Here is a 26,282-nt window from a genome sequence, read left to right as displayed (position 1 = left end):
CTGGAATGTACGTGCATACGTATGCCAGAAACCCAACGAAGGTCTTCAGGTTTCCGGCATGCTCATGCGTGCTGGCCACCTGGTATTTGTGCATACTGGAGCACCAGAAACCTGAACACCAGGTGGCCAGCGCATGCATGCACACTGGCCACCTGGTCTTCAGGTTTCCAGCGCTCTGGAACCAGAAGAGCAGCTGGTGACAGCGCATGTGTCCGCAGAGAGGGCTCTGCATACCACCTCTGACACATGTGCCATAGCTTCGCCATCACGGATCTAGATATTCCATGAAGAGTACAATAGGTTTATCCTCTTTTGAGCCTTTTAAATGGTCACCCATGAACCCGAGGCTCCTGAATCCAACTTAGGGGGCTGCATTTCCCAATGTTGTTTCTATCTGAGATAATGCAACCTTTTTTCTTCTTAAAATGAGAGGGAGAAATAAAAGATGGGCAATAAAGAGAGATGTTGTAGCCAAGTGCTCTGATATTAGATAAGTTTGAATCCTTTGATAATGCTAAGTATTACAAGTAATCTATAAGGTTTTCTTCTTGTGCAAAATACTTTGGAACTGATCTGTTACAATTGTGGTGGCCTTGTTTTTCTATCCATATAAACTGGTGTAATAATTTCTGTGCACCTGCGTGTAACACAATGAATTTGTGAAGTGTTTGCCTTTTATATCTAATGTGAATTTTATTCTTACATTCGAGGCCCCTTTGTTTAAGTTTAGATAAGCCTCGCAGAATAACAATGCTTCCGAATCTCTTTGTGAAATGACTTACAGTAAACTGAATGAGCCCTCTGAGTATATAATGCTGCCAAAGATTCTAAGATACGTTTAAAAAAAAATTCTGAATAACATGTTGCAGCTTGCAGCTAAATGTGACTTTAAGGAGTTTTGGACTTAAAATGACAAACATTAATTGGATATACTTCCTGTTAAAAGGAGTTCAACATTGACTAGTCTATTTATAACAATTTGATCAGTGGATAGAAAGATAACTTATGAATTATGAATACCAATTATATTTATAAATGCCTATAGTGCAGTACTTATGAATTTGTTTGTGTATAAATAGTTTGTAATACAGAGCTTGAATTAATGTTTGGCTCTGAACTGAGTGTATCTTCTGAATCTTTACAAAGGTTATTTAGTAACACTTTGAAATTAGTAGATGAAACAAAGCACTATGTGTTTTACAGATTAAAACACAAACACATCACACATGTTTATTTTCAAGTACTCTGAAAATGTGGTTTGCTTTTCAGTTCTTTCACTATCTTGGTAGCCTTCCTAGATTTTGCTTCAGAATTGACAATTGGCAGAATTGAACTAACTACTCCAAATGGGGTTTTACCAGCACAGGATAGAGTGAAAGAAACAGGGACGTGCAGGCAAGGGAGGCGGGGCCTCACCAGTCTCCTCAGGGAAAGGAAAGGATTTTAAATAATTTTCTTAAAATAATTAAAGCCAGGGTAGTTGCTACCAGATTTCAAGTCACAGTGGCTTGGTGTCTGTTCTTAGTATTAACTAGGAGGAGGCCAGAGAACTAGGGGCCTCTTTTGCATAAGGAATTTTTCGCCTTTTAAGAGTTAAGCAAGGGTTAACAAGCGAAGAATTTCTTATGCAAATGAGGCACGTATTCTCTCGCCTCCTGTAGAGGGCATTTTTAGAGGCTTTTTAGAGTTCTCTGGGAGCGACTAGCTCAGTCTGACTTCAGAGCTCTGGCTTTTCAAGAGGGGAGGGCAGGGCTGGGAGAAACAGAGTTGAAATCGTCTCTGAAACAGGTGGAAACAGGTGGAAAAGGTGCGTGTGGGGAGGGGGGAGGAATTCAAAAAGTTTGATCGGAAGGCAGCAGGGGAAGGGAGGGGTATGGCAGAAGAGCTGCTTTCAAGCCTTTGGAAAATATATCCAATCCAACTTCTGTGTTTGTGTTTGAGAGTGAGTGAATGAGAGAGGGATTGAAGTTCTCTGTGTGCGTGTGTCTGTTTGAGAGAGGGGGGAGGGAGGGAGATAGGGAGGAAGGAGGGGGAGGGAGAAGAAAAAGAATGGGAAAACTTATTTTGCAAGGGGGAAAAATGCTGTCGCTTTAAATCGGAACTGAGCATGCCTGGCTGTGGAATTATGGGAGTTGAAGGCCACAAGTCTAAAAAGTGCCTCATCAGGGCTAAAGCTGACCGCACGTCACTGGAAAGAAACACTTCCTGTAATCTGGACTTTATGATTCTGTTCATGTAACCTAGAGTCAACGACATTACATTGCTGGCTCACGTTGAGCCTGTGATTGAGAAGGACACCCAGAACCTTTTTACATCTATCAGGTCTTGCCCATCCTATGTTTGGCCTCACATTTTGACTAAGGCACTACGATTCATTTGTAAATTCTGTTCTCCATTCTACTTACAAACTGTCAGGGATCTCCAGAGGAGATGGGCCAAAAAGTCAAAATGGAAACCAAGATGGTGCAATCAATTGTTTTTTTTAATAGTATCGGAGTGGTTGTTATCCTGACTTTTTAAAAAAACAAACAAACTATAGCCTATTGTTTTCCCCTGAACTGCTTGTTTTTGAAGGCAGACTCATCTAATTGGCCAGTTAAAATCATTCACCAAATGTGTTTAAGACCTTATATATGTGTCTAAGATATACAGGAGTTACAAGCAAAATATTTTTTCCTTTTGAAATTCATGTCTGTTATGAACTGAGTACTATATGCTTTATTTGAGTGGGTTTTTTGTTTTGTTTTGTTTTTGGTGCCTTTGAGTCAATTTGGATTCTTGGCAATTGCATGGAAAAGTCCCTGCAGCTTTCTTGGCAAGATTTTTGGATTATTCACTTTTTCCTAAGGCTGAGAAAGAAACAATGGCCAAAGTCATTCCAGTTGGCAGAAATAACAATCTCCTAGCCTAGTGTCTTAACCACTTCACCACACTGGCTTTTTGAATCAAATGCTTCACTCTGTGCATAAGTCTCCAATTCCAAATAAAGCTTATTTAAATATTGCAACCTACAACACATTTTCTCATATAATCTATTTGTTGGGTTCATTCTTTTATGACATATATCTGCACCACCATCCAAAACGCAATACAAGAAAGTGGTTATTACTTCTACAAGTATTCTTAAATTAATACTTCTTTTAATTACTTGAATTATACATTTGGAGTTTTAGACTCTTCCATGAGCCATGATATTTTCTACGACCTGTAGCTTTTTCTTCAGCCAGGTACCTTCAGATATATTATACTGCAACTTTATTTTACATCACAGACCAAGTCATGTTGATTTCACACAATAGGAACTGTAGTTCAATTTAGAGGAGAAGACCAGGCTGGATAAAATGAAGCTGCAAGAAAATCAGTTTCATTTCCTGCTATATTCTAAGCAATTTTTTAAAGATTGGCTCGGAAATACTGCACACAATTGCATATTGTATATCTGAATAGCCTGACTCTCTTATTATAAAACCAACCTTAATTTGTTTCAGGGGTATTTCACCTGCAATAAAACAGGGAGGTTTTATAAAATGAGGTGAACATGCTTGGCTGTTTATAGGATGGCTTAATGTTCTTCTCCTGAGCTATATGTATGTTCATTAGAATAAAGTAAGAAAGGTTGGCTGATATGGTATCAAGATGTCAATTCCAAAAATTGATTTTTTGAATAAGTAAATCACCTCCCCCAATCTCAGAATTCCAAATACAGTTGCAAGAATAAACATTTGGCCCATTCCTTGTCTAATGGTCTGCAGTCTTGCTCTATCCCATGGGTGTCAAACTCACCACACCATGTTGCCATCACGTGATATTTCACAATGCTTTCCCCAATTGTGGAGTTGGTTTGGGCATGGCCTGTAGGCCACCAGTTTGATACCCCTGAACTTCATTTTATCCCAGATCAAATTTAGTCCCACTAGAGATTCTTCTGAAGGTTTACAGGTAGTCCTTGACCTATGACCACAAAATTTATGTTGCTAAGTGAAACATTTGCTAAGCAGGTTTTACCCCATTTCATGACCTTTATTGCCACAGTTTTTAAGTGAATGATTGCAGTTCTTAAATTAGTAATATTGTTAAGTGATTCTAGTTTTCCCATTCAGTTTGTTCATCACAAAGAGTCACAAAAACTGATAACATAACCCCGGGACACTACAACCGTCATAAACATGAGTCAATTGCCAAGCGTCTGAATTTTAATCACCTGACCATGGGGATTCTGCAAAAGGGTAATAAGTCACTTTTAAAAGTAACATTGTAAATTTGAATTGTCATTAAATGTATTGTTTTTAGTCAAGGACTGCCTGTATTTCTTTTCAAAGAAACTGTTATTAGTTGACTAAAGAGTTTTTGTTACATGCCATACCTGGGTAATGAACTGTATTGCCTCTGGGCCTGCTGGAAACTCTCCTCCTGCCGTTGTTTCTGCATTTGAACTTCTACTGATACAGAATGTCTGCCACTCTGTGAATAGGTCTTTGAATTTGGCTGGGAAATAAAAAACAAATATTGTTAATAGTACGAAAATAAGAACAGGTGTGGTGGCCTATCGGTTAAGACCCTGGGCTTGAGGACTGGTAGATTGACAGATCAAGACCCAAGTACTGCATGATGGGGGGAGGAGCTCCTGTTAGTTCCCCCAGCTCCTGCCAGCTTAGCAGTACAAAAGCATGCAAATTCAAGTAGATAAATAGGTACCATTTGGTGGAAAAATAACAGTGTTCCGTGCATTTTGGCATATAGTTAAGCTGGCCACATGACCACGGAAGTGTCTTCAGGTAACTCTGGCTTCCTCAGCTAAGAAATGGAGATGAGCACTTCCCCTAGAGTTATACATGACTGGACCTTTACCTTTTACCTTTACTATACATAATAAGGCTCTCTTTGCATAGGCACATTTCTGTAATCCTCTATAAAAGATTCGAATTTACACTTATGACATTATCTCTTTTTTCAGGGACACATTGAAATGCAGACTTCTGCAAATGAAATATTAAATGCTAAAATAACTACTGCCATCTGCATTTCTTTCTGGTCTTCTTTGAAGTTTCTCTAGAGCAATAGAGAAGCTTCAGTCACCTGGGGAAACACATTTAGTTTTACTCTACTGAACCTCTTGGGCATGCAAACTTTCCTAATGACGTACATCCCTGGTCTTCTGCATCACTCCTCTTGCTATTGGATTCTGTGTATGCCTCTGGTTGGAGAAAAGGGGAAAAGCAAAAGAAAATGTAACAGATGAGGAAGAGGAAGCAAATGCATTTCCTTGCAAAAAAAAAGGGTAGTTTATTTGTAGTTCTAAGATCACCCAGAAGGCCATGTTGGGAAAAGGTGATATAATTCGAAGTAGCTGATATTGAATTTCCTCCCCCTCCCAACCCATCCAACCACTTAAAAATGTCTTTTTTTTTTGTTTAACTGTATTTTGGTTTCTTTGTTAATTATAACACTTGGAGGAAAATAATAAAAATTAAAAATTGAAAGTGTCTCTCTCACACCGTTTCAAAGTCAGCGACTGATCTGAACCATAAAACCTTCAGTTCAAATTTATGAAGTAGACTCACTTATAGATTAACATAACCTTAGCTGTCTAAAAAAAAAAAAAATCTGCGACCAGAAAGATTCAACACTGAAAATATGTTTAAAAGATATTTCCCTTCTTATTATTAAAATATGGATGCTTGAATAATTTTTTTGGACTCAGCAATGTTTTCAGATGACTATAAGAGCTTTATCGCTGTTAGTAAGATATATTTTATGTATATTATATATAAGAATAGAATCCCATTCACTCAGTTTCACACAAAATAAGTAGTTGGCACTTTTGACAGGGGGCAATTTTGTGATCTGACAATGTACCCTACCAGATTTGGGGTCGGTTCAGTATTGAGTCAAGACAATTGCGTATATATTCTACAAGGGAAGAAATATTGGATATAAGCATACAAACAACTACCAATAGTTATTTTAATGCCTTAGAAGAAGCTTCATGATTCAGGGAGTTTCAAATTCATATGCTTCCATTTTTAATCTTGATACTCTCTTACTTATTAGCATGATTACCATTTCTCTTAATATCTATTAAACAGCTTCTCTCTAAAAAAAAGTTGTTAGTTTTTCATTTTTGAAAAAATATTCTGAATCATATCCATTCAGAATGTAGCACAATTTTTCCAAACTGATTACTGTTTCTTGTTGCTACATAACATGAACCTATGAACAATGTACAAAATTATATTTTCCTCTATACTGTACTCAAAATCTAGGCAATACCAATTCATACTTTCTGATATACGTTTTCAATCAAAATAAATCCTACAAGTTTACTTACATGTAGTCATCAACTCTACTTCAGAAGACTTCATTAGTCTATCTTCTATTATCTTTCTCTGAGTTTTGTAGACACACAACATATCTATTTTCCATTGTTATTTGCTAATTCATATTCTTTGCAACTTTTGCATCACAAATCAAGATTTTTATACATTTATGTCACCAAATGGCTTCTAGATATTGATTTCCACTGTCCATCATACTTTACACCAATTTTTTAATCATATTAAAAACTGTCGGAATCAATCACTAGCCTTTGCTATATCAACTGTAGATTTTTTTAAAAAAATGTTGTGTCTTGCAATGTTACTTGGATAAATCTTTAAGGTCTTGGCTGGAACTACTCAACTTCAAACGGGAAACTATATAAGTATAATTACGAACCACTATGGTATAATATACAGACAGAGATGAAAAAATGGGAAAAATTACAATTATCCTTGTTGGGAAGAATAGCAGCAGTGAAAATGAATGTCTTGCCTAAATTTCTATTTCTTTTTCAAATGATACCAATACTTTAAAAAGATGCAAACTTGCTAGAATGGCAGAAGGGTATTAACAAATTTGTGTGGGCAGGGAAGAAGCTGAGAATAAAACTTAAAAGTATGCAAGATGTACGTGAGAGAGGAGGTTTGAAATTGCCAAATCTAAAATGATATTATGAAGCAGTAGTTTTATCACTAATCAGTGATTGGATTAACTCAACAGATGATAGAATACTTAATATTGAAGGGCATGATTTGATATATGGTTGGCATGCTTAACTGTTATATGACAAGAAGGTGGATAAGAATTTTAAAAGTCATATTTTAAGGAATGCTCTATTGCGGGTCTGGAAAAAATATCAACATAAACTAAACGATAAGATACCTATGTGGGCAATTCCCAAACATGCAATAGAGAACATAAATATAGTACAAAAACAGGATGTAATCACATACAGAGAGCTTCTCACTTTAGAAAGAGGTGTATTACAACTAATTCAAACATGGTTTCAGTATGGGCAATTACAGGCCAGATGGAAAAAAGATAAAAAAATTGGTTTTACACAAAATGAGGATAATCTACTAAAACAAATTAGGGATCAAAGTCAAATGCATATAAAAAGGTTATACAATGTATTAATAGAAATGGATTCGGAAACAGAATTAGTCAAAGATTGTATGATAAAGTGGGCAGAAAATTTTGAAGAACCAATAATGTTGGATACATAGGAAAAAATATGGGTAAGAAATGTAAAATTCACACAAGCCCAAAATTTGAGAGAGAACTTTTATAAGATGTTTTATAGATGGCATTTAGATCCTAAAAAACTGGCCTGTGTGTATCCGAATTTACAGCCTAAATGCTGGAGATGTGATTGTGTTGATGCTACATATTACCATATATGGTGGACTTGTAAAAAGGTTAAAGCATTTTGGATAAAAATGTGGTGAATTATGCAAAATGTTCTTTAAAAAAGGATAAAGTTTACCCCTCAGTTATTCCTGTTAGGTATAACTACTGATTGTACTGTTATAGAGACTAACTTGATTTTGTATTTAATAACGGCAGCAAGACTGTTGGTGGCACAATACTGGAAGAAGGAAGATTTGCCTACTATTCAAGAATGGACATTAAAAGTTACAAATTTAGCAGAGATGGATAAAATATCAGCATATCTCAAGGACCACTCAAATGAGAAATATAAACTGGAGTGTAGAAGATGGATTGACTATATTCAAAATAAATATGAAACTAAGAAATTGCAGATAGTTTATGACTGAAGAAACAAGGAATGATATAATCTGTTTAGAGTTAGCCTAACAAAAGAGGAGTTAAAGTTCAAATGAAAGATGATACTAACTTTTTTAAAAGTTTATTTTAGAAGATCTTTGTTAAAGATTTATACCCTGTATTTGTTCTGGGAAGTCGGGGGGGGGGGGGAAGGTGGGGGGGTTGGGTTCGGGTGTGGAGGGGAGGTAAATATTTGTAAAAGCCTTCTTTTTTTCAAAAAAATTCAATTTAAAAAAAAGGTCTTGGCTGGAACTTGAATTCCAAAGAACATTAGTCGAAGATGTGATTCTTTTTGTTTGTTTATTTGTATTGTGTTTTTTTGATGAAGAAATAAGAATAAGAACATGAACAACAATGGGTAAGCAATCTTGAAAGGGCATTCATGGCACAAAGTGGCAAGTAAAAAGATAATTAGGCAAGAAAAATAAATGAAGATCACAATCTTATCTGCATTTAATTCCCAAAGGGTTTGAAAATTGACTTCATGGCTGAAATGGTACTCTATATACAAAATGAACCGAAATGCCCTAACTGGTGATTTTCTAAATGCATTTTCGGTACATTCATATTCACTATTCTTATTCATTTTATATAATATCTATATATAATGTTTAAACCTGGCAACAATATTTACCACACATATAAACCCTAGCCTTTCATTAGATGGTAAAATATAATTCCCTGTACAAATTGTGTGCTCAGAGTATAACTCCCAAACATCTTAACACCTGCACAAACAGGGCAGTACAAGGTGAAGTATAATTATCATAATTCTTTAAAGCTATCAAACAAAGCTGGCTCTGCCTTAACCCTGTTAATTGCAGGGGATTTTGCCCTTGTCTATGTGGAGATGTACGATAACTGTTGATCTTTTAAATCAAATAACAGTCAAAGCTGCTATAAATATATCTTATCCAAATACATATAAGTTTGGATCTTTAATCATGAAACTTAAGTGTATTTATCATTTGAACTTTTCTTGATGAAAGCACAGGAAAAAAAATGATGCTTGATAGGAATGCTGACATCCTAAACCTTTAATACATAAGTAATTTAAGGGATTTATTTTTAAGATCTCAACATTAGGTTAATATTTTCTGCAATATGAAATGTAATTTAAGATATTGTGAAATATAATCTCTCTAAATATAAGGAAATAAAGAGTTACAAGAAAATGTTTCTTGCATAATGCAAAAGGGCATATAAGATTAAAATTGCAAAAATATTCAAGCTTTTCAGAAAGATCTTGTTGAAATAGAGCTATACCTCTATTATTTGCAAAATAAAAATAAAAACTGTGTTCAATCAGTGTAATTTAGATCTAGACAATGCTGTATATGGAATCCAGATTGCATTTTATGAAAAGGTCTGCAAAGTATGAAAGCTGATGTCACAGTGGCTCTATTAATCTTTAAGATGTCACACATCCATATGGATAAATTCTATCAGTGACAAAAAGACATTAACAAAATTAGGATTTCTTACGAGCACAAGGATCAATTTTTGGAATAGTTCCTCTAAAATATATCTTCCGCAGTGTCATCCTTAAAGTAGAACATTTTGTTTTGTTTTATTTGTAAACTATCAAGAATTATAATTACGTATTGTAGAATACTCAATATAATTTAGAACACAAATTTGCTGGCTCCCAGGATACTCTATGGCAAGATGACACTCAACACAACAATAGTTAGGATTGAAAGATTTAAGATTTTTTTTTTTTTTTAAGATTTTATTGCGATTTGTAGGCCGCCCTTTTCCCTGAGGGGACTCAGGGCGGCTCACACAAAATCGGGGAAGGGGAAATACAGACAATAACAAAGACACATATAATAAAAACAGTAACCAACATGCATTCATCATTCGGGGGGGGGCAACTATCTTCATCCCCAGGCCTGACGGGCTAGCCAGTTCTTCAAGGCTGTGCGGAAGGCCTGGACGGTGGTGAGGGTACGAATCTCCACGGGGAGTTCGTTCCAAAGGGTCGGGGCGACTACTGAGAAGGCCCTCCTCCTTGTAGTTGCCAGCCGACACTGGCTGGCCGATGGAATACGGAGGAGGCCCAATCTGTGTGATCTTATTGGTCGCAGGGAGGTAATTGGCAGAAGGCGGTCTCTCAAGTATCCAGATCCACTACCATGAAGGGCTTTATGGGTGATTAACAGCACCTTGAAGCGCATCCGGAAGTCGACAGGTAGCCAGCGCAGCTCGCGGAGGATAGGTGTAATGTGGGTGAACCGCGGTGCACCCACTATCGCTCGCGCGGCTGCGTTCTGCACTAGCTGAAGACGCCGGATGCTCTTCAAGGGGAGCCCCATGTAGAGCACATTGCAGTATTCCAGCCTAGAGGTCACGAGGGCCCGAGTGACTGTTGTGAGTGCCTCCCGATTCAGGTAGGGTCGCAACTGGCGCACCAGGCGTACCTGGGCGAATGCCCCCCTAGCCACAGCCGTCAAATGGTGGTCGAATGATAGCTGTGGATCTAGGAGGACTCCCAAGTTGCGGACCCTCTCTGAGGGGTATAGAGTTTGGCCCCCCAGCCTGAGAGATGGAATATTGGTGGAATCCTTGGGAGGGAAACACAACAGCCACTCGGTCTTTTCTGGGTTGAGCACAAGCTTGTTAGCCCTCATCCAGTCCATAACCGCCTCCAGACCCCGGCTCATCACGTCTGCCGCTTCATTGAGTTGGCACGGGGCGGACAGATACAGTTGAGTATCGTCCGCATATTGATGGTATCTAATCCCGTGCCTGCGGATGATCTCTCCCAGCGGTTTCATGTAGATGTTGAATAGTAGGGGGGATAAGACCGAGCCCTGAGGCACCCCATATGTTAGGGGCCTAGGGAACGATCTCTGCCCCCCCACTAACACCGACTGCGACCTGTCCGAGAGGTAGGAAGAGAACCACCGCAACACGGTGCCTCCCACCCCCACCTCCCGCAGTCGTCGCAGAAGGATACCATGGTCGATGGTATCGAAAGCCGCTGAGAGGTCAAGGAGAACCAGGATGGAGGAATGTCCTCCATCTCTGGCTCTCCATAGATCATCAGTCAATGCGACCAAAGCGGTTTCAGTGCTGTAACCGGGTCTGAAGCCTGACTGGAAGGGGTCGAGATAGTTTGCTTCCTCCAAGGACCGCTGGAGCTGAAAGGCCACCACCTTCTCAACAACCTTCCCAAGAAAGGGAAGGTTGGAGACTGGACGATAGTTATTAAGGACAGCTGGATCCAAAGATGGCTTCTTTAGGAGGGGTCTCACCACCGCCGCCTTCAGTGCGGCGGGGAAGTTCCCCTCCCGAAGAGAGGCGGTCACGACCGCCTGGATCCAGCCTCGTGTCACCTCACTGCTGCTGGTAACCAGCCATGAGGGACACGGGTCCAGTACGCAGGTGGAGGCACTCACAGCCCTCATGGCCTTGTCCACATCCCCGGGGGTAACATCCTGAAACTCAACCCAGAGGTGTTCCATCTGATCCTCTTGTGCCTCGGCTGGAACTGCAGGGGTGGAGTCCAAGTCCGACCGAAACCGAGCAATTTTGTCCGCTAAGAATTGGGCATAATCCTCAGCTCTGCCCTGTAAGGGTTCCCCCGCCTCCCTTTTATTTAATAGGGAGCGGGTTATCTTAAACAGGGCGGCTGGGCGGGACTCAGCGGACGCAACCAAGGTGGCTATATGGGATCTTTTCGCTGCCCTAAGCGCTCTGGTGTATTCCTTGGTGCAGGTGGTTACCATTGCTCGGTTCGATTCGGACTTATTGGACCTCCATCGGTGCTCTAGGCATCTCCTCCGGCGCTTCATCTCCCGGAGTTCCTCGGTGAACCAAGGAGGTCTCCGGGATCCGCCGCCTCGGAGGGGCCGTAGTGGCGCAATCCGGTCGAGGGCCTCTGATGCTGCCGAATGCCAGGCAGCAGCCAAAGTCTCTACCGGATTGTGGGCGAAAGAATCAGGAATGACCCCAAGTTCCGTCTGGAACCTTAATGGTTCCATGAGTCGCCTGGGGCGGAACCACCTGGTCGGTTCCTCCTCCCTACAGTGGGGGTTTGGCCTCCGGAAGTCGAGCCTCAGTAGGCAGTGGTCTGTCCACGACAGGGGTATGATGTCATTACCCCTCAGACCAAGATCACAAATCCACTGCTCCGAGAGGAATACGAGGTCGAGCGTGTGCCCCGCCGAATGGGTCGGGCCCCGAATTACTTGGGTCAAGCCCATGGCTGTCATGGAAGCCATGAACTCCTGCGCCCCGTCAGAGTTTTCACCGAGCGACGGCAGATTAAAGTCCCCCAGGACCATCAACCTAGGGAACTCAATTGCCAGCTCGGCTACCGACTCGAGGAGCGAGGGGAGGGCTGCTGCAACGCTGTTGGGAGGCAGGTACGTTAACAGCAGACCCACTTGACCCTTGAGGTCCAACTTTATCAGCAGAGACTCACACCCGACAAGCTCCGGAGCAGGGACCCTACGAGGAACTAACGACTCCCGGATAACAACGGCCACACCCCCACCCCTTCCCTGGGCTCTCGGCTGGTGTAGCACCTGAAATCCTTCTGGGCACAGCTCTACAAGGGGGACTCCTCCCTCTGGGCCCAGCCAGGTTTCAGTAATACATGCCAGGTCTGCCCTCTCGTCTAAAATTAAGTCCCGGACGAGAGGAGCTTTGTGTACTACAGACCTGGCATTTAGCGACAGCAGCCTGAGTCCAGGGTCCTGATCACTTGCGCCATCTGGTCTCGGAGTGGGACTCATAGGGCCGGAAGGAGGGATCTCTGTAATGTAGCGAACCCTCCTTCCCCGGTAATGGCCTGCCCTAAAGTCCCCGCCGTATCTGCCCCTCCCTGTTACGACCGTAATACCCCGACCCTCTCCCGTGTCTCTGGTCCCCTCAGCCACCCCCATGGCCCCCGCATCTCCCGGCAGGTCCTCCGAATCATACATACCCATGCACTCCCCCAACCAGTCCCCACGTAGAAGTTAAAAAACACAAAAATTTACAGCAATATGATAATAAAAGTGGGCCATTCATTCAATCACAACCAGTCCCATACACTCATCATACTATTTAAAAAATTGCGCAATTAGATGTATAACAATATAAAAAAAAAAAGGTGTGTAGAACCTTCAGAAGACTTAATAGGATATGGAATAGCCATTATTCTGGTAAATCTAAATGAAATATGCTCAAATAAACCCTTTCAGTTAGCTAATTTCTTGTCATCTTCAGGAGAACCAAGAGTGTGTGTTCAAGCATGTGGGCAGATTACACTCACATATGGCTAATTGGTAACAGCATCAGAAAAGGTTTCTCATCTCAACTTTGATTGAAACATATGTAAAATTTGGCCCAAACTGGGTATTCTTTCAAAATGTGAACTTCAACTCTTCAGAATATGACCACTGGATGAAAATTCTAGAGTTCACACAATTCTGGAGTGTGCCAAGGTTGTATAAAGTTATTTGACATACAGAATCAATATATGAACCAGTGTCTCAATAAGGGACAGAAGCTTCAAATAATGTTCTTCCTCTCTCAACTTTACAAAACATAGTTCGGAAGGAAAAATAAATTAATGTTCATTTTAATTTCACTTCTAGAACACAAATGATTATTTCAATGGAGACATGAGAGCAAGACATCTTTAAGACATTGCCTACCTTTCCTTATCAAAACTATTTAATGTTTTGAACATGTACATATACATATATACATATTCATGAATGAATGACAGATAGATGATAGAGTGCCGCTGTGAATAGTTTAAGGAATTTTAAAGTGACCTTCAGGAAAGTATGAAAGAGCTTTTAAGAGTGGGAAGAAGGAATTATCTGCTAGAGAGACTTGAAAAAGAGATTATTCAATCCAAAAATTGGAACAAGTGTGAAAAAGAAATTCTAAAGAATCCTGCCTTTATTTTCTTTAGTATAAGATGAATCAAAAACTTTCTTCAAAAGTATTCTTCAACAATAACATAGTGTTCCTGGAATCTCCTGACCTATAGGAGGTCTGACAGATAGTTAAAACAAGCAGAAGTTAAGATACCAGATTAGAAATTGAGGGACCATAAATTCTACTTGACATACAATGCCAGCTGGGTGACCTTGGCCAGTCATCCTCTCATAGCCCTTGAAAGAAGGCAATCACAAACCACTTTTGAAATCTTGCCCAGAAAATTGCAGGGACTTGTCCAGGCAGTCATAAGGAATCAGCCTTGACTCAAAAGCACAGAGGAATCCCCCCCCCACACACACACATTGAAAACACACAACACAGACTTCCTTATTCAATGATTTTATCAGAGATATGCTATGTATAAACCAAAGGCCGATTCTTAATACTTGAGTATAACTCTTAGCATGGTCATTTGTCATGGCCAATGGAGAAAATTAACAAGAGTTGTAATTCAGCCATAAGCAGAAGGGATATTTTTCCTCTCTGACACATGTGAAGCTATTTCCACTATATACAAGACACTGTATTAGAGAATCATGATTGAATTGCACCCTTAAAAAGATCCTATGACTAAGAACCTAAAAAAGATACAACATAATTTTAACAGGAATGAAGCCCTAGACACATGTGCCCTTCAAGTATACTGTCTACCTGTCTCCAGGAACTGTCATTTTAGTTTTTAATAAGAATGTCTATGTTCATTAAAGTTACTGGACTGACTGCCTTCAAGACAGGCATTCACAAAGTATTGGACCAGCAGATATTTTGGGGTAGAAGTGTCATTCTTCCTCAGCCATTGGTAAAGATTCTGCCAAGGATGTCATAATGAAACCTAGTTTATAATCAATGCTTGCTCGCTATGTTCCAAATGGGACCCTTATAATCAAGCATCAAATCCCGGAAAATATGGGTGAGGCAGCATACATTGTTCTGCTGTTAGAATTCAGTTTAAAATCTCCACATTAAAATTGCAGAGGAGTGAGAGGGGTGCTATTTTACAAATGGAAGCTGGCTTCCTTTACTTTCCCTCAAGAATTTTTTCTCTATAGCATTTAAGTAAATTTATTTATGTCCTAAGCCAGGGGTGTCAAACTCACGTTGTCATGGCAGTGTCACATGACATATCAGGACTATCCCTCCTTCACTAAATCAGGCATGGGCGTGGCCTGTGCATGACTCTTCGGCCTGTAGGCCGGGAGTTTCACAACCCTTGGTCCTAAGCCTTTTGCACCCTCTCTCATTGTAAAAAGCACATGGTACCATTCTCTAATTCCATCAAATTCTATACCACTTTGACAACAGGCAGATGTGTGGGTCATTTTCTTTTTCCAACAGCTAAACTGTAACCCAAGTTATAAACTTGTAGCCTGCCAATGGCTAGCGAAGCTGGCAGCAGATTTGGACAGTGAGGAGGTTGGGGAGGAACATAGGCCAGTCCTGGAGTCTGGGAAGGCTCTGATGAAGGCTCTGCATTGGAGGCAGAGATGGGGCCAGGACTGTCCGACAGTTATCAGCCGCCTTCAGAGTCAGACATTAGTAAGGCAGACGAACAGCTGGAGCCTGTTCCCAGTGTGCAAATGTGCAGAGTTGCAAGACAAAGGGAACGGCTAAAGAAAAGGGGTTGACTTGGGAGTCAGGCCTCAGGTGGATGATGAATGGCCCCTCCAAGAGGAAATAAAAGAGGAGCAAAAGGGGAGTGGGCAGCTCTCCAAGCCAGATAAGGTTCAAGGTTCAAGGTTTATTTCACTTGTATGCCGCCCTATTTCCGAAGGGACTCAGGGCGGCTAACAAACCAAGGGGAGGGAATAATACAAACAAAAAGCAAAGGACAAGCGAACAAAATACAGAGACAATTTAAAAGCAGTCAACAGCCACACAATTCGAGCGGGGATGGGAACTTATCAGCCCCAGGCCTGTCGGAACAGCCAGGTTTAATGGCTTTGCAGAAAGCCTGAAGGGTGGTGAGGGTCCGGATCTCCGCGGGGAGCTCGTTTGGTATTTAGGTGCATTTTGAAGCAAGCACCTTTATCATTTTAAACCAACAGGCTGAAGTCACATATGCTGCTTAAGAGATGGATTTTTAGTTCATCAGTGCTAAAGCTATATTGTGTGATCTCAAAAGGGATGAGATCATTGTTTTATCCCTCCCAAGTATCGTGATCTTATCTAGATTAGAATACACAAGAAGGAGAAAATTAATCCTAAGGTATACATGGTCTTTGCTAAATGAGCTTGTCTGTACGTATACGTACATGTGCACTCCAGAGCCAAGAATCACCAAAGCTCAGGATAAATACAAGCACAATTTCAGACACTTTAAGCTCATTTGCATTATTACTACAGAGAGGGATAGCTCCCCATTGTTTGTGTAGAAAAAAGAGAAAAAGAAAGAAAGGTCAGCTGCTGACCTACAATTTAGGAAATTATTCCATTCTTGAGGTAATCGACCTGCCATCTAAATAATTGTCCACACTCAGTCATTGCTTATAAAGAATGCCATGGTTGCCTGTCTAAAGTTGCTATGGGTGCTGTTCATATTTGGATTCACAACATTTGGGCCCTGACTTACAGTAGTAAGGTTTTCATTTTTCCTAGATAGTTTTCCTAAGATCCCTCACTATCACATTTGGGGCTTATTCTTCTTTTTTACAGAAAATATTTTTAAAAAAGTTAATGAATTTCCTTTTCTGTATCTAACGAGGCCAACAGCAAAGTAGCTTACCCATTAAAATAACATATGTATGGATGTTTCATTACATTAATTAATGAAGAACATACGTTATTTTATAACAGAACATTAAAAGGAAGTCTGTATTTCTTTTGCAATTTCCCTCCGAATGTCATCACTCTGCTTAACAACTAATTCCCACAACACTGTCAAATAATTTACCAAGACTGTATTACTATTATTCTTCTGTTCCTTCCAAGTGTCTATCTCCTCCCACATGACTATAACCATGTTGCTTGTATCTTTCAATTTATATTGTTTTTATTTGTTTACTAGTACGATTTCATAACTTATTAGTAATCTTAACTATCACTAAATGTTGTATCTTTTTATTCTTGATGAATGTATTTTATTCTACTTATGTACACTGAGAGCATATGCACCAAAGACAAATTCCTTGTGTGTCCAATCACACTTGGCCAATAAAGAATTCTATTCTATTCTATTCTATTCAGTTTGATTTAAGGAACTGATTTAAGCAGGCTGGTGCAATATTCGTTGGCTCCCTACACTTTTAATAGCAATAGCAATAGCAGTAGACTTATATACCGCTTCATAGGGCTTTCAGCCCTCTCTAAGCGGTTTACAGAGAGTCAGCATATTGCCCCCAACAATCTGGGTCCTCATTTTACCCACCTCGAAAGGATGGAAGGCTGAGTCAACCCTGAGCCGGTGGGATTTGAACCGCTGAACTGCTGATCTAGCAGTAGCCTGCAGTGCTGCATTTAACCACTGCGCCACCTTGGCTCTAATGCTATATTTGAAATCAACACTTTGAAAAGGAGAAGTTCAGAGGAAAACAGAAAGTTTGAAATAATATTCAGATTTCATATAAGACACAAAACAAAGAAGATATGTTTATGGCATAGCTTTCCTGGTTACTACAAGCTTCTACAGGATTATATGCTGATAGGTCTTTCTGAAAACTCTGATACCTTAGGTTAGCAAATTGGCAGCATAACCACAGAGTAATTAAGTATCGCTCTCCCTCTCTTTTCATTTAGATACCTAAGCAATGTCAGCTGCCACATAAATAAAATTTAGGTTACTAAAAAGCATCCTTGATCAACTGAGAACATTGCTGAGACCACAGAGAATAAGGCTTGAAGCTGCAAGGAGCAGAGCCTATTCTGCATAAATTTGCATATGGACAAGTTTCCCTCTCTTCCAGTTTTGAACATGATTTTTTTTCTTTAATTTCAAAACTTGCTTCAAGGGCTAGTTTTGTAACATAGGTATAAACATATACACCTATATTTTGGTGTAGCCCAGCAAATTTTGGTTCCTCTCTCTTAATAGTGAGATAAATTTTAATCTCAGAGGTTCAAAACCTGATTCATTTCCCTTCTACACTTAATGAAAACTATTTTTTTTAAAAAAACCTAAGGTGTCTTTTTGGACTCAAGAGGCAAAATCATATAAGTAAAGTAAAATAAATAAATAGTCTATGGTTATTTGGAGAACAAAGCCTTTTCAAAGGTAACTTCTGGCTGGATGGCCAGAATCAAACTGCAAGTTTTGACATATAATTTTCTTTCTCATATATATTTATACCTACATACCTATATACAAAAGTAAGCCCCTTCTTATCCTTATGGGTGGTATGCCTCCATCTGGGATCCTCTACCAGGGCCATTGGAGCAGAATGGTTTTGTGCAGGATCTTAGCTGTTCCTATCACTGCACGCTTCTGGATGGAGAGCTCTGACGTTGTTCCTGGGATCTGTTGGAGTTACTCTCCCAGCTTAGTAGTCATAGCCCAAATTGTTCCTATCACCACTGGGACCACTTTGGCCTTTACTTTCCATATCCTCTTTAGTTCCTCCTACTACTTCTCCAGCTTCTCATACTCCTTTTCCTGGTGTTGCTGTGACTTGGTCCATCACATCTATCACCATCACTGTCTTCTGGTCCTTGTCTGCTACTGTGATCTGGTTGATTGGCCAGTACCTACCTGCCTGTCTGTCTGTATCTGGAAGTCCCACAGGACCTTAGCTTTCTTCTCCATCATCTTCTGTGGGATCTTCTATTTGAATGTTTGAGAATCTAGCCCATATTCTACACAAAAGTTCCTGTACACTTTGGCAGCTATTTAGTAGTGCCATTCAATGTATGTTATTTATTGACAGCAACACACACACACACACACACACACACACACACACACACACACACGTGCGCGCACACACGCACGCACACACACACACACACACACACACACACACACTGCATTTAAAATGCATCCAAGTAAACCAGTAAAGGTATCTTGAATGCTACCATGTTTTATTTAAATCTATGCAGTTTATACAAGCAAAGAATCATGTTCTTGTCACTGTCGCCAACAGAAATCCCCTAGAGACATTCTTTAAAGGGTAGATAAGTTAGTCAGCATCAATTGTGTGACCCAGGAATGGCTTCCAACAGGCCAGACAATATCCTTTTACAGAAGGGACAGATGGCAGAGCACAATCCAAAACAAAATTAGGAATGTTGCACCACAGATGGAAAGGCAAAGAGTCATAGGTTAAAAGGTCATTCAAGACATGGAATCAGTTTCCAGTAGGAACTAAAGATAATACCCTAAGCAAATCAAAGAATGGGCTACAGAACTATGGAGGAATACGTTTTGTTTGCATGCAAAAATTACAAGGTGCACTTTCTAGCATTTCTAGGTAGGACCAAAACAATTCTATCCTGAAACTCTCCTAAACTACTATTGACAGACAAAATAGCTGTCTAGTTTTGACTTAATCTAAGATAGCTTCTTTGGGACTTTGCTGTTTGCTATACTCAGATAGTGGGAACATACCCATGGTTGTTCAAAGCTGTAAGTACGCCTCCTATCTTCCACATCCTCATCTTGCTTGGCTTGTTGAAATTCTTGTCTTAATCGTTGTATCCGGTCATGATTGCTTGGAGCTGATCTGTTACAAAGTAAGACAAGAGAACATAAGTGATGACTTATTTCTTCAAATCCTAAAGTTTTCGTGTCCTGTTGAAATTAGTACTTATAATAAGAATTTTAGAATTAATTCTAATTCTTACAACATCTTAAAATATGCATGCCATACAACATTAAACAAAACTTTGGATAAAGAATACACACATTATTATGTTGCTACTGTAATAAGGAATACATTATGCATGGATTTTCACAGCCTCCTGGATAAAAAATCAGAACTATATATACAGTACATATATGTCTCGTTATTTTACCACAAATGCTTAGATTTTGGTGAAAAAAACCCTTCTTAATGTAAATACAACTTAAAACAAATATACATCTTCTAAGCTTTCTTCAGTTCATCTAATTCATAAGAATGTAACAAGAATCCTTGCATCAGGTCAAAAACTCGACTGGACCAACATGCTCTCTGACATTTACCAGCTGGTATTCAGAATGTGCAGAAACATCGGCACAAGTCATGCTTTATATACAAAAGATGTTATCAGTTGATTAAACCCAAATAAAATTTCCCCAACAAAACTGGACCATTCATTTTTCTATTACTATCTGCATTTAAGGCATGCAGGTATGTGAAGACTACATTAAAGATTTTTAAAAGAAAGGCAAACATATTTTTAGGAGAGCTCCCTGGGACAGTTAATTGTTACTCATTTCAGGTGCTCTGCAGATGTCTGAATTTCATTTCAATGGGTTTCCTCAACTTAATTTGCAGATGGCACTATTAAAATATGTTTCTTGTCAAGAACCCCCTACTTAGGTCTGCTTCTGACAAGTAGTTTGAACTTATCAGTTTAGCATTAAAAGGTTAACAGGCATGTGATACATTTCAACATGTGAAACCCGTACAACATTTTTCAGGAATCATATCATGCTCCCAAAAAAGATATGTTCCTTTCTAGCTAAAGGCCATAATAAAGTTTGACTTGATATGAAGGCTTAGTTCTCTGCGCACTTATTTTGGAAATACAATCCATCAAATTCAGTGGAATTACTTTTCAGTTAAGAAGCTTCAGGTTTGCAGTATTATTTTTGGATGATCTAAAATTATTCGGCGCATTTTAACAATAGGCAAAACATTAAGCTTTTTTATAATATCAATGACCAATAAAAACCTTGCGTTCTTACTTTTGAGATTTTTGAGAATCTCAAGAAATAGATTATTGTAAGGACCCCTAACTTGTCTCTCCAGCATACAAAGAAAAAGAGAATCAGGCGAAGCAAATCCAAGATTTTTTGTTTATTTGTTAGATGCAATGGAAACAATGATGCTCCTTCCATTTTACATCAACTAAATAGCAAATGAATTTTGCTTCCTCATTGGAAATTCTTCACCACTCCTGAGTGAATGAACAGAGAGCTGGGACATCAAGGAACAATTACGCAAGCTAAAGATTTATCATATTTTCTGAAAGAAAAGAAAAAGTTAAAAGGCTGAGGTTGACTCATGCATCTTATTTGGACACTCCAGCTATAATTTTTCTTCAGAGGTTCTTGGTGTTCTCTGACTTTGGATGTTTATTTGAAGATGTAAATATCTTGAAGAAGTTTACTTAAAGATGTAAACTAGGTAATATCATCAGTGCCAGTAAGGATGCCTCATTTCAACCCTGGCCTACATATATTATTCTTTAGCAGTACAATGTTTTCATTTTAAATTATTGGGGGTTCATATTTAAAGCACTTGTTATACCCCCTTAATCTCTCAGTTAGATAATTTCAATATTTTATCCATGTAACAAATTTTATTTTTTTTGATAAATCATAGATGTTCCTATATCATTCTGTAGCCACAAAGGAGAAAAAGACCCTATTTGGAACTTTAGGGACACAACATGAACCTGGATGAATTTCTATATAAAAGTTAATAAAAGGACTGCTTCCCTAATAGATGTCACAAGAGTAGAAAGATCGGGAAACATCATTACAGTGTTTTATTTGAAAGAGGACAGTACTGATCAGAAAAGCTAAAATGGTAAAGGTTGAGAGGCCATGGAATGGATTGTTTTCTGTCTCACCAGCTGTTTTGAGAATATGAAAACTTGTAATGCAATCATTTTATAGAACCATCAACAACCTGCTCGGAGAAGTGCAAAGGTACCCCACTAGAGCAAAAAGTGTTCCACTTTTGGGCTAAAGCTTCAATGGAAGATCTTAATGCAGACAAACTTTAAGGAAAGAAACATTATTTCATGTATTCAAGTCCACCGTATTTTTCAGAGTATAAGACAAACCGGAGTATAAGACACACCAAGATTTTGAAGAGGCAAATTTTTTTAAAAAAGTTTTTGCACCCTGCTGACCTCCCAAAAATGGTCCGTTTTTTCACAAAAACGCTCAGTTTTTTCAAAAAAACGGCCCGGTTTTTTCACAAAAACGGGCCCATTTTTTGTCAAAAAAGAGGGCATGCATAGCCTTTAGGAGGCCTATAGAGTGCTTCTGGCAGCTGGGGGGGGGAGGGTTTGAAAACGAGCAAAAAACAACCCATTTTTTTCTCATTTTTGTCCTTCTTAGCCCCCAGCAACACTGTGGAAGCCCCCTAAAGACTATGCATGGCCATTTTTGCAAAGGGGCAGAGTTTCAGGAGGCCAAAAATATTCAGTGTATAAGACAGACCCAAATTTTCACTCTCTTTTTTGAGGGAAAAAGATACATGTCAGATTCTGAGACCTCTGAGCTGGCTGGAGCTGACAGTATGTCTTATACTCTGAAAAACACGGTATTTCAGAAAGTATAAAAGACAGTGCCAGGACCATAAATTCCTATCTTCAGTGTCCATATAGCTTGTCTTTAATCTGACTAAATGTTTCTTTGCTTGGATGTAGATATGTCTAGCATAACGATATTCCTGAATCCGTGTTTAATTCTGGGACAATTTTCTTCCTCTATCTCTTGCCCTGTCTCTTTATAAAAAAAAAAACTTGACGTTATTCAATAAAATCAAATGCTTTAATGGCTAAACTCATTCCCTTTGTGAGTTGAGGCCAGATTCACCGTCTTAGTGATGGGGCAACTTGCACCAGATTCACCCCTTCTCATTTGATGTCTGCCAAATGCACATTACTAAAATGCAGCTTCAGCAGTTTCATGAGTGCGACTGACATGTGCAAACCCCTGCCTGGTCCTGAAAAGAGCAGCGTAAGCAAAGCTCAACTAGGCCAAATCTGTCACATATTTTCTGTAACTAGAATTCAGAGCAATAGTGTTTAGAGACTCAGATCATTAAGCGGTATCTCACTATGATGTCATGCACTGAAGTACGGAGTTGCTGAACAAAGAGATGTCAGGGTGATAAAGTGGATACCGACAAGTTACTGAGTAGGAATGACTAAAGCTTTGGGAAGGAAAAAAAAATATTGGATTGAGAAGAAGAAAAACAAAACAAAAAGAATCCTTCCAATAAAGCCAAACAAGCAATAACATTACAGGTAGGATACTAAACTCAGCAAACAAATACAAACTCAGCAAATAATTCTTTTCGGTGGAAGTTGTCTACACAGAATAATGTACAACAAGAGGAGAAAGAAAGAGAGTATATATCTCCATATAATCTCTCCAGCAGCATAAAAGTCTTTAAGTCTAATATGTGGATGTAATACAGGCAACTATAATGGACCCTGGGATTTCTATTGCAAGTCATGACAGTCATAGGCCAGGGTATCCAAGTTACTGGATTCCATCTTGCATTTTTTGTAGTGGTCGTTAAGCAAGTACTCCATGCAAAAACATTGTAAATCATAATCTCATGACTATGGAATGCTACAATGGACTATGCAAGTATCTTGACTGCGAAGTTCCTGAAATATGACCATAGGAATGGTGATGTGTAACCATGAGAAATCATGGAAGTAACTTTGAGGGAGGTATCTCTCATAAATTCAAACAATTGTTAAGTGACCACTCATTAAGCAAGGACTACCTATAAATTGGGTTTTTGAGTCCTACCACTAGTGAACAAACCATCTCAATTTGTGTTAATTTTAGGCTCTGGACTCATTGAAGGAGTTCATTTTATGCAAAGAAAGGAAGATTATGATGGATCCTTTATCTACCGGTAGAAATGAAAGAGAAACAGGCCGTTTACAGTGAATTTTTAAAAGGTTGCCTTGTTTATTAGTGATGGCACTTCCACTCTGCTGCCAATACATCCTGTCACAGGGTGCATGGTTGGCAAAGTTGAGAGGAACCTATATGTTAGATACATTAAATTGGAGTTAAATTACATTAAATAATTGGAGTTATTTACGTTAAATTACGTTAAATTGGATAAGAGCCATGGTGGTGCAGTGGTTAAGGTTCAATACTGCAGGCTACTTCTGCTGATCACCAGCTGCCAGACGTTTGGCAGACTGAATCTCACCAGGCTCAAAGTAGACACAGCCTTCCATCCTTCCGAAATCAGTAAAATGAGGACTCAGATTGTTGGGGGCAATATGCTGACTCTGTAAACCGCTTAGAGAGGGCTATAAAGCTCTATAAAGGAGTATATACTGTAAGTCTAAGTGCTATTGCAAGTTCTCTTATCTTAAGAGGATAAAATAAGTTAGGGAAATGCACAGCTTAACCCACTACTTTTTTCCATATAATGGAAGGCTTTTTCATCCATCCAAATATTTATTGCAATTTTGTTTTTCTTCTGCTGCATTTGGTTTGTCCATATGAGTTTAGCAGAACTGCTGCAGTAGCTCTTCAATATACCCTTTAGCTATATGGTTTTTCTCTAGCACTACAGTGGTGTACAGTAAGTTACAAACCTAGTGTTGCAATTGTCCATTATTTTAATTACCTCAAAACATCCAAGAGACCTTGAAGCAAACAGAAAACAATTGAAATAAAAGTGATATTAAAGACAATCACTTTTCAATGTGCCTCTCCATTCTTCTTTATCTTTGTCATCATATCTTTACTGCTACATAAGCTATACAGCTTTTAGGATAGATGAAACTACATCACATTGATCAGTTATATATTACTGTTTTGAATTATGTACCTGCCAAGTAAAATATTTAAATTATCTCTTATCACTGGACTGTGTCATAAAAATTAGGCAAAAAAAAGTACAAATGTTGACAAATAAGATTTGATGCTGACACTTCATTTAGCTCTTTCTAAATGTTGTTTAGTCCTTCTAGCTAAACACTGTATCTTTAGATATTCAGTTTTGTTTTAAGTTATTTTCTGGACCATTCTAAAATTATATAACTCGTATTTTCATTGGAACAAAGAATTTGATATGCGTGAAAGACTGCAACGTTCATAACAAAACAAGAATAAATGACTAATCTGCAGATAAGAGCAATGTCTTTGTTGAATTTACTTATGCTGTCTTTAATTTGATCAGCTAGCAGCATAGAGTTTTAAGGGCAACCTAGGGCTGCAAATTCACAGTAAAAATGTCACATGTTGAATAAGCATTTGAATTAAATTATGCACAAACTAAATGTTTTAGCTCAAACTGATTATGCATGCAAAGTTAGTTTCTCTAACAAGGACAGCTTCTTGAATGCTGAGCATTACACTTGCAAATCTAAATTCTACTTTGCATGTTATTCCCCAGTACATATTTACTTTCATTATACAGGATACATAAAAATCCCTGTTTATTAACTCAGATATTCCAAGATGACTACTTAGAATATATATCCCTTAATGCCCCTACTTTTTTCTTGTACTAAAATTCATGGATCAACTTAATATAACAGAAAAATATATTTTCACATTATATATAAATCACTGAAATGCACACAATGGACAAATTTCCATCTAAAGGGTAGCTTTAAAACCTAGGAAACACATCAGCCTTCTGAAAGCATAAACTCAGATGCTTTGGGAAGTTTTCACTCACCTTGACTTTTCTTTTAGAGCAAATTCACCTGCATTTTTAGAAAGCGAGTATCATCCAAAGATAAATTATGCTAATTCTATAGAACTTGTCCTTCCTTTAAGCTGAAAACATTCACTTTCCCCTTTGGTGGCCACAATTTGTCATATATTTCATACCAATTTTAATGTAGTAAATCATAGTGAATTAAAAATATACTACTCTCGTGTCCAGACTTAAAAGAAGCTGTTAAGATGTCATTAAGTTTCAACCTGATTATTTGGATAGTTTACAATTAAGGGAGAAATTAGTCTGGCTCATATCCCAAATGTTCAGGAACACAAGTTCATTTTGTAACAGGCCCATCATTTTATAACAGTAAATCAAGAGAATGCACCCCAGATTCCTTTTTATTGCTTCCATCATTCTTCCTTATTAGCTTGTCAGAGTTCACACTGGGAACACTCTTTGGGGGAATTCTTTTCTTTATGACAAAGGATGAGAAATGAGCAATTATTTTAGGATCCTACAATAAACACGGAATAATAACAATATTAGTTGAATAAAAATGTTCAACCTTGAGGAACGTATTTGCACTTTTTCCTTTAAAAAAGTAAGTAACTTTTTTCTCAAAAGTGTTGTGGTGGTTAAATTCAGGTTTTTATTTTAAAACAGGTTGATTTAAAATTATAACAAAACTGTTTATTACTATACACC

The 26,282-nt window shown here is 38.8% G+C and overlaps 1 protein-coding gene across 3 annotated transcripts in view; it reads right to left on the bottom strand.

The window, feature by feature from the left end:
- The window catches only part of PARD3 (par-3 family cell polarity regulator), a 602,045-nt gene that overhangs the window by 9,076 nt on the left and 566,687 nt on the right, over positions 1–26,282 (bottom strand). For all 3 annotated transcript variants that reach the window (XM_087712541.1, XM_087712540.1, XM_087712538.1), the window contains 2 exons: positions 19,589–19,703; positions 4,364–4,485 (listed from right to left, as the gene is read on the bottom strand). In XM_087712541.1, the coding sequence (XP_087568667.1) occupies positions 4,364–4,485; positions 19,589–19,703 (237 nt within the window). The remainder of the gene's footprint in view (positions 1–4,363; positions 4,486–19,588; positions 19,704–26,282) is intronic.

This window comes from Thamnophis sirtalis, unplaced genomic scaffold (assembly GCF_051295495.1).
Source record: "Thamnophis sirtalis isolate CommonGarterSnake01/CBP01778 unplaced genomic scaffold, rThaSir2_p1.2 scaffold_4, whole genome shotgun sequence".
NCBI lineage: Eukaryota > Metazoa > Chordata > Lepidosauria > Squamata > Natricidae > Thamnophis > Thamnophis sirtalis.
This window is presented reverse-complemented; position numbering and strand designations above follow the sequence as displayed.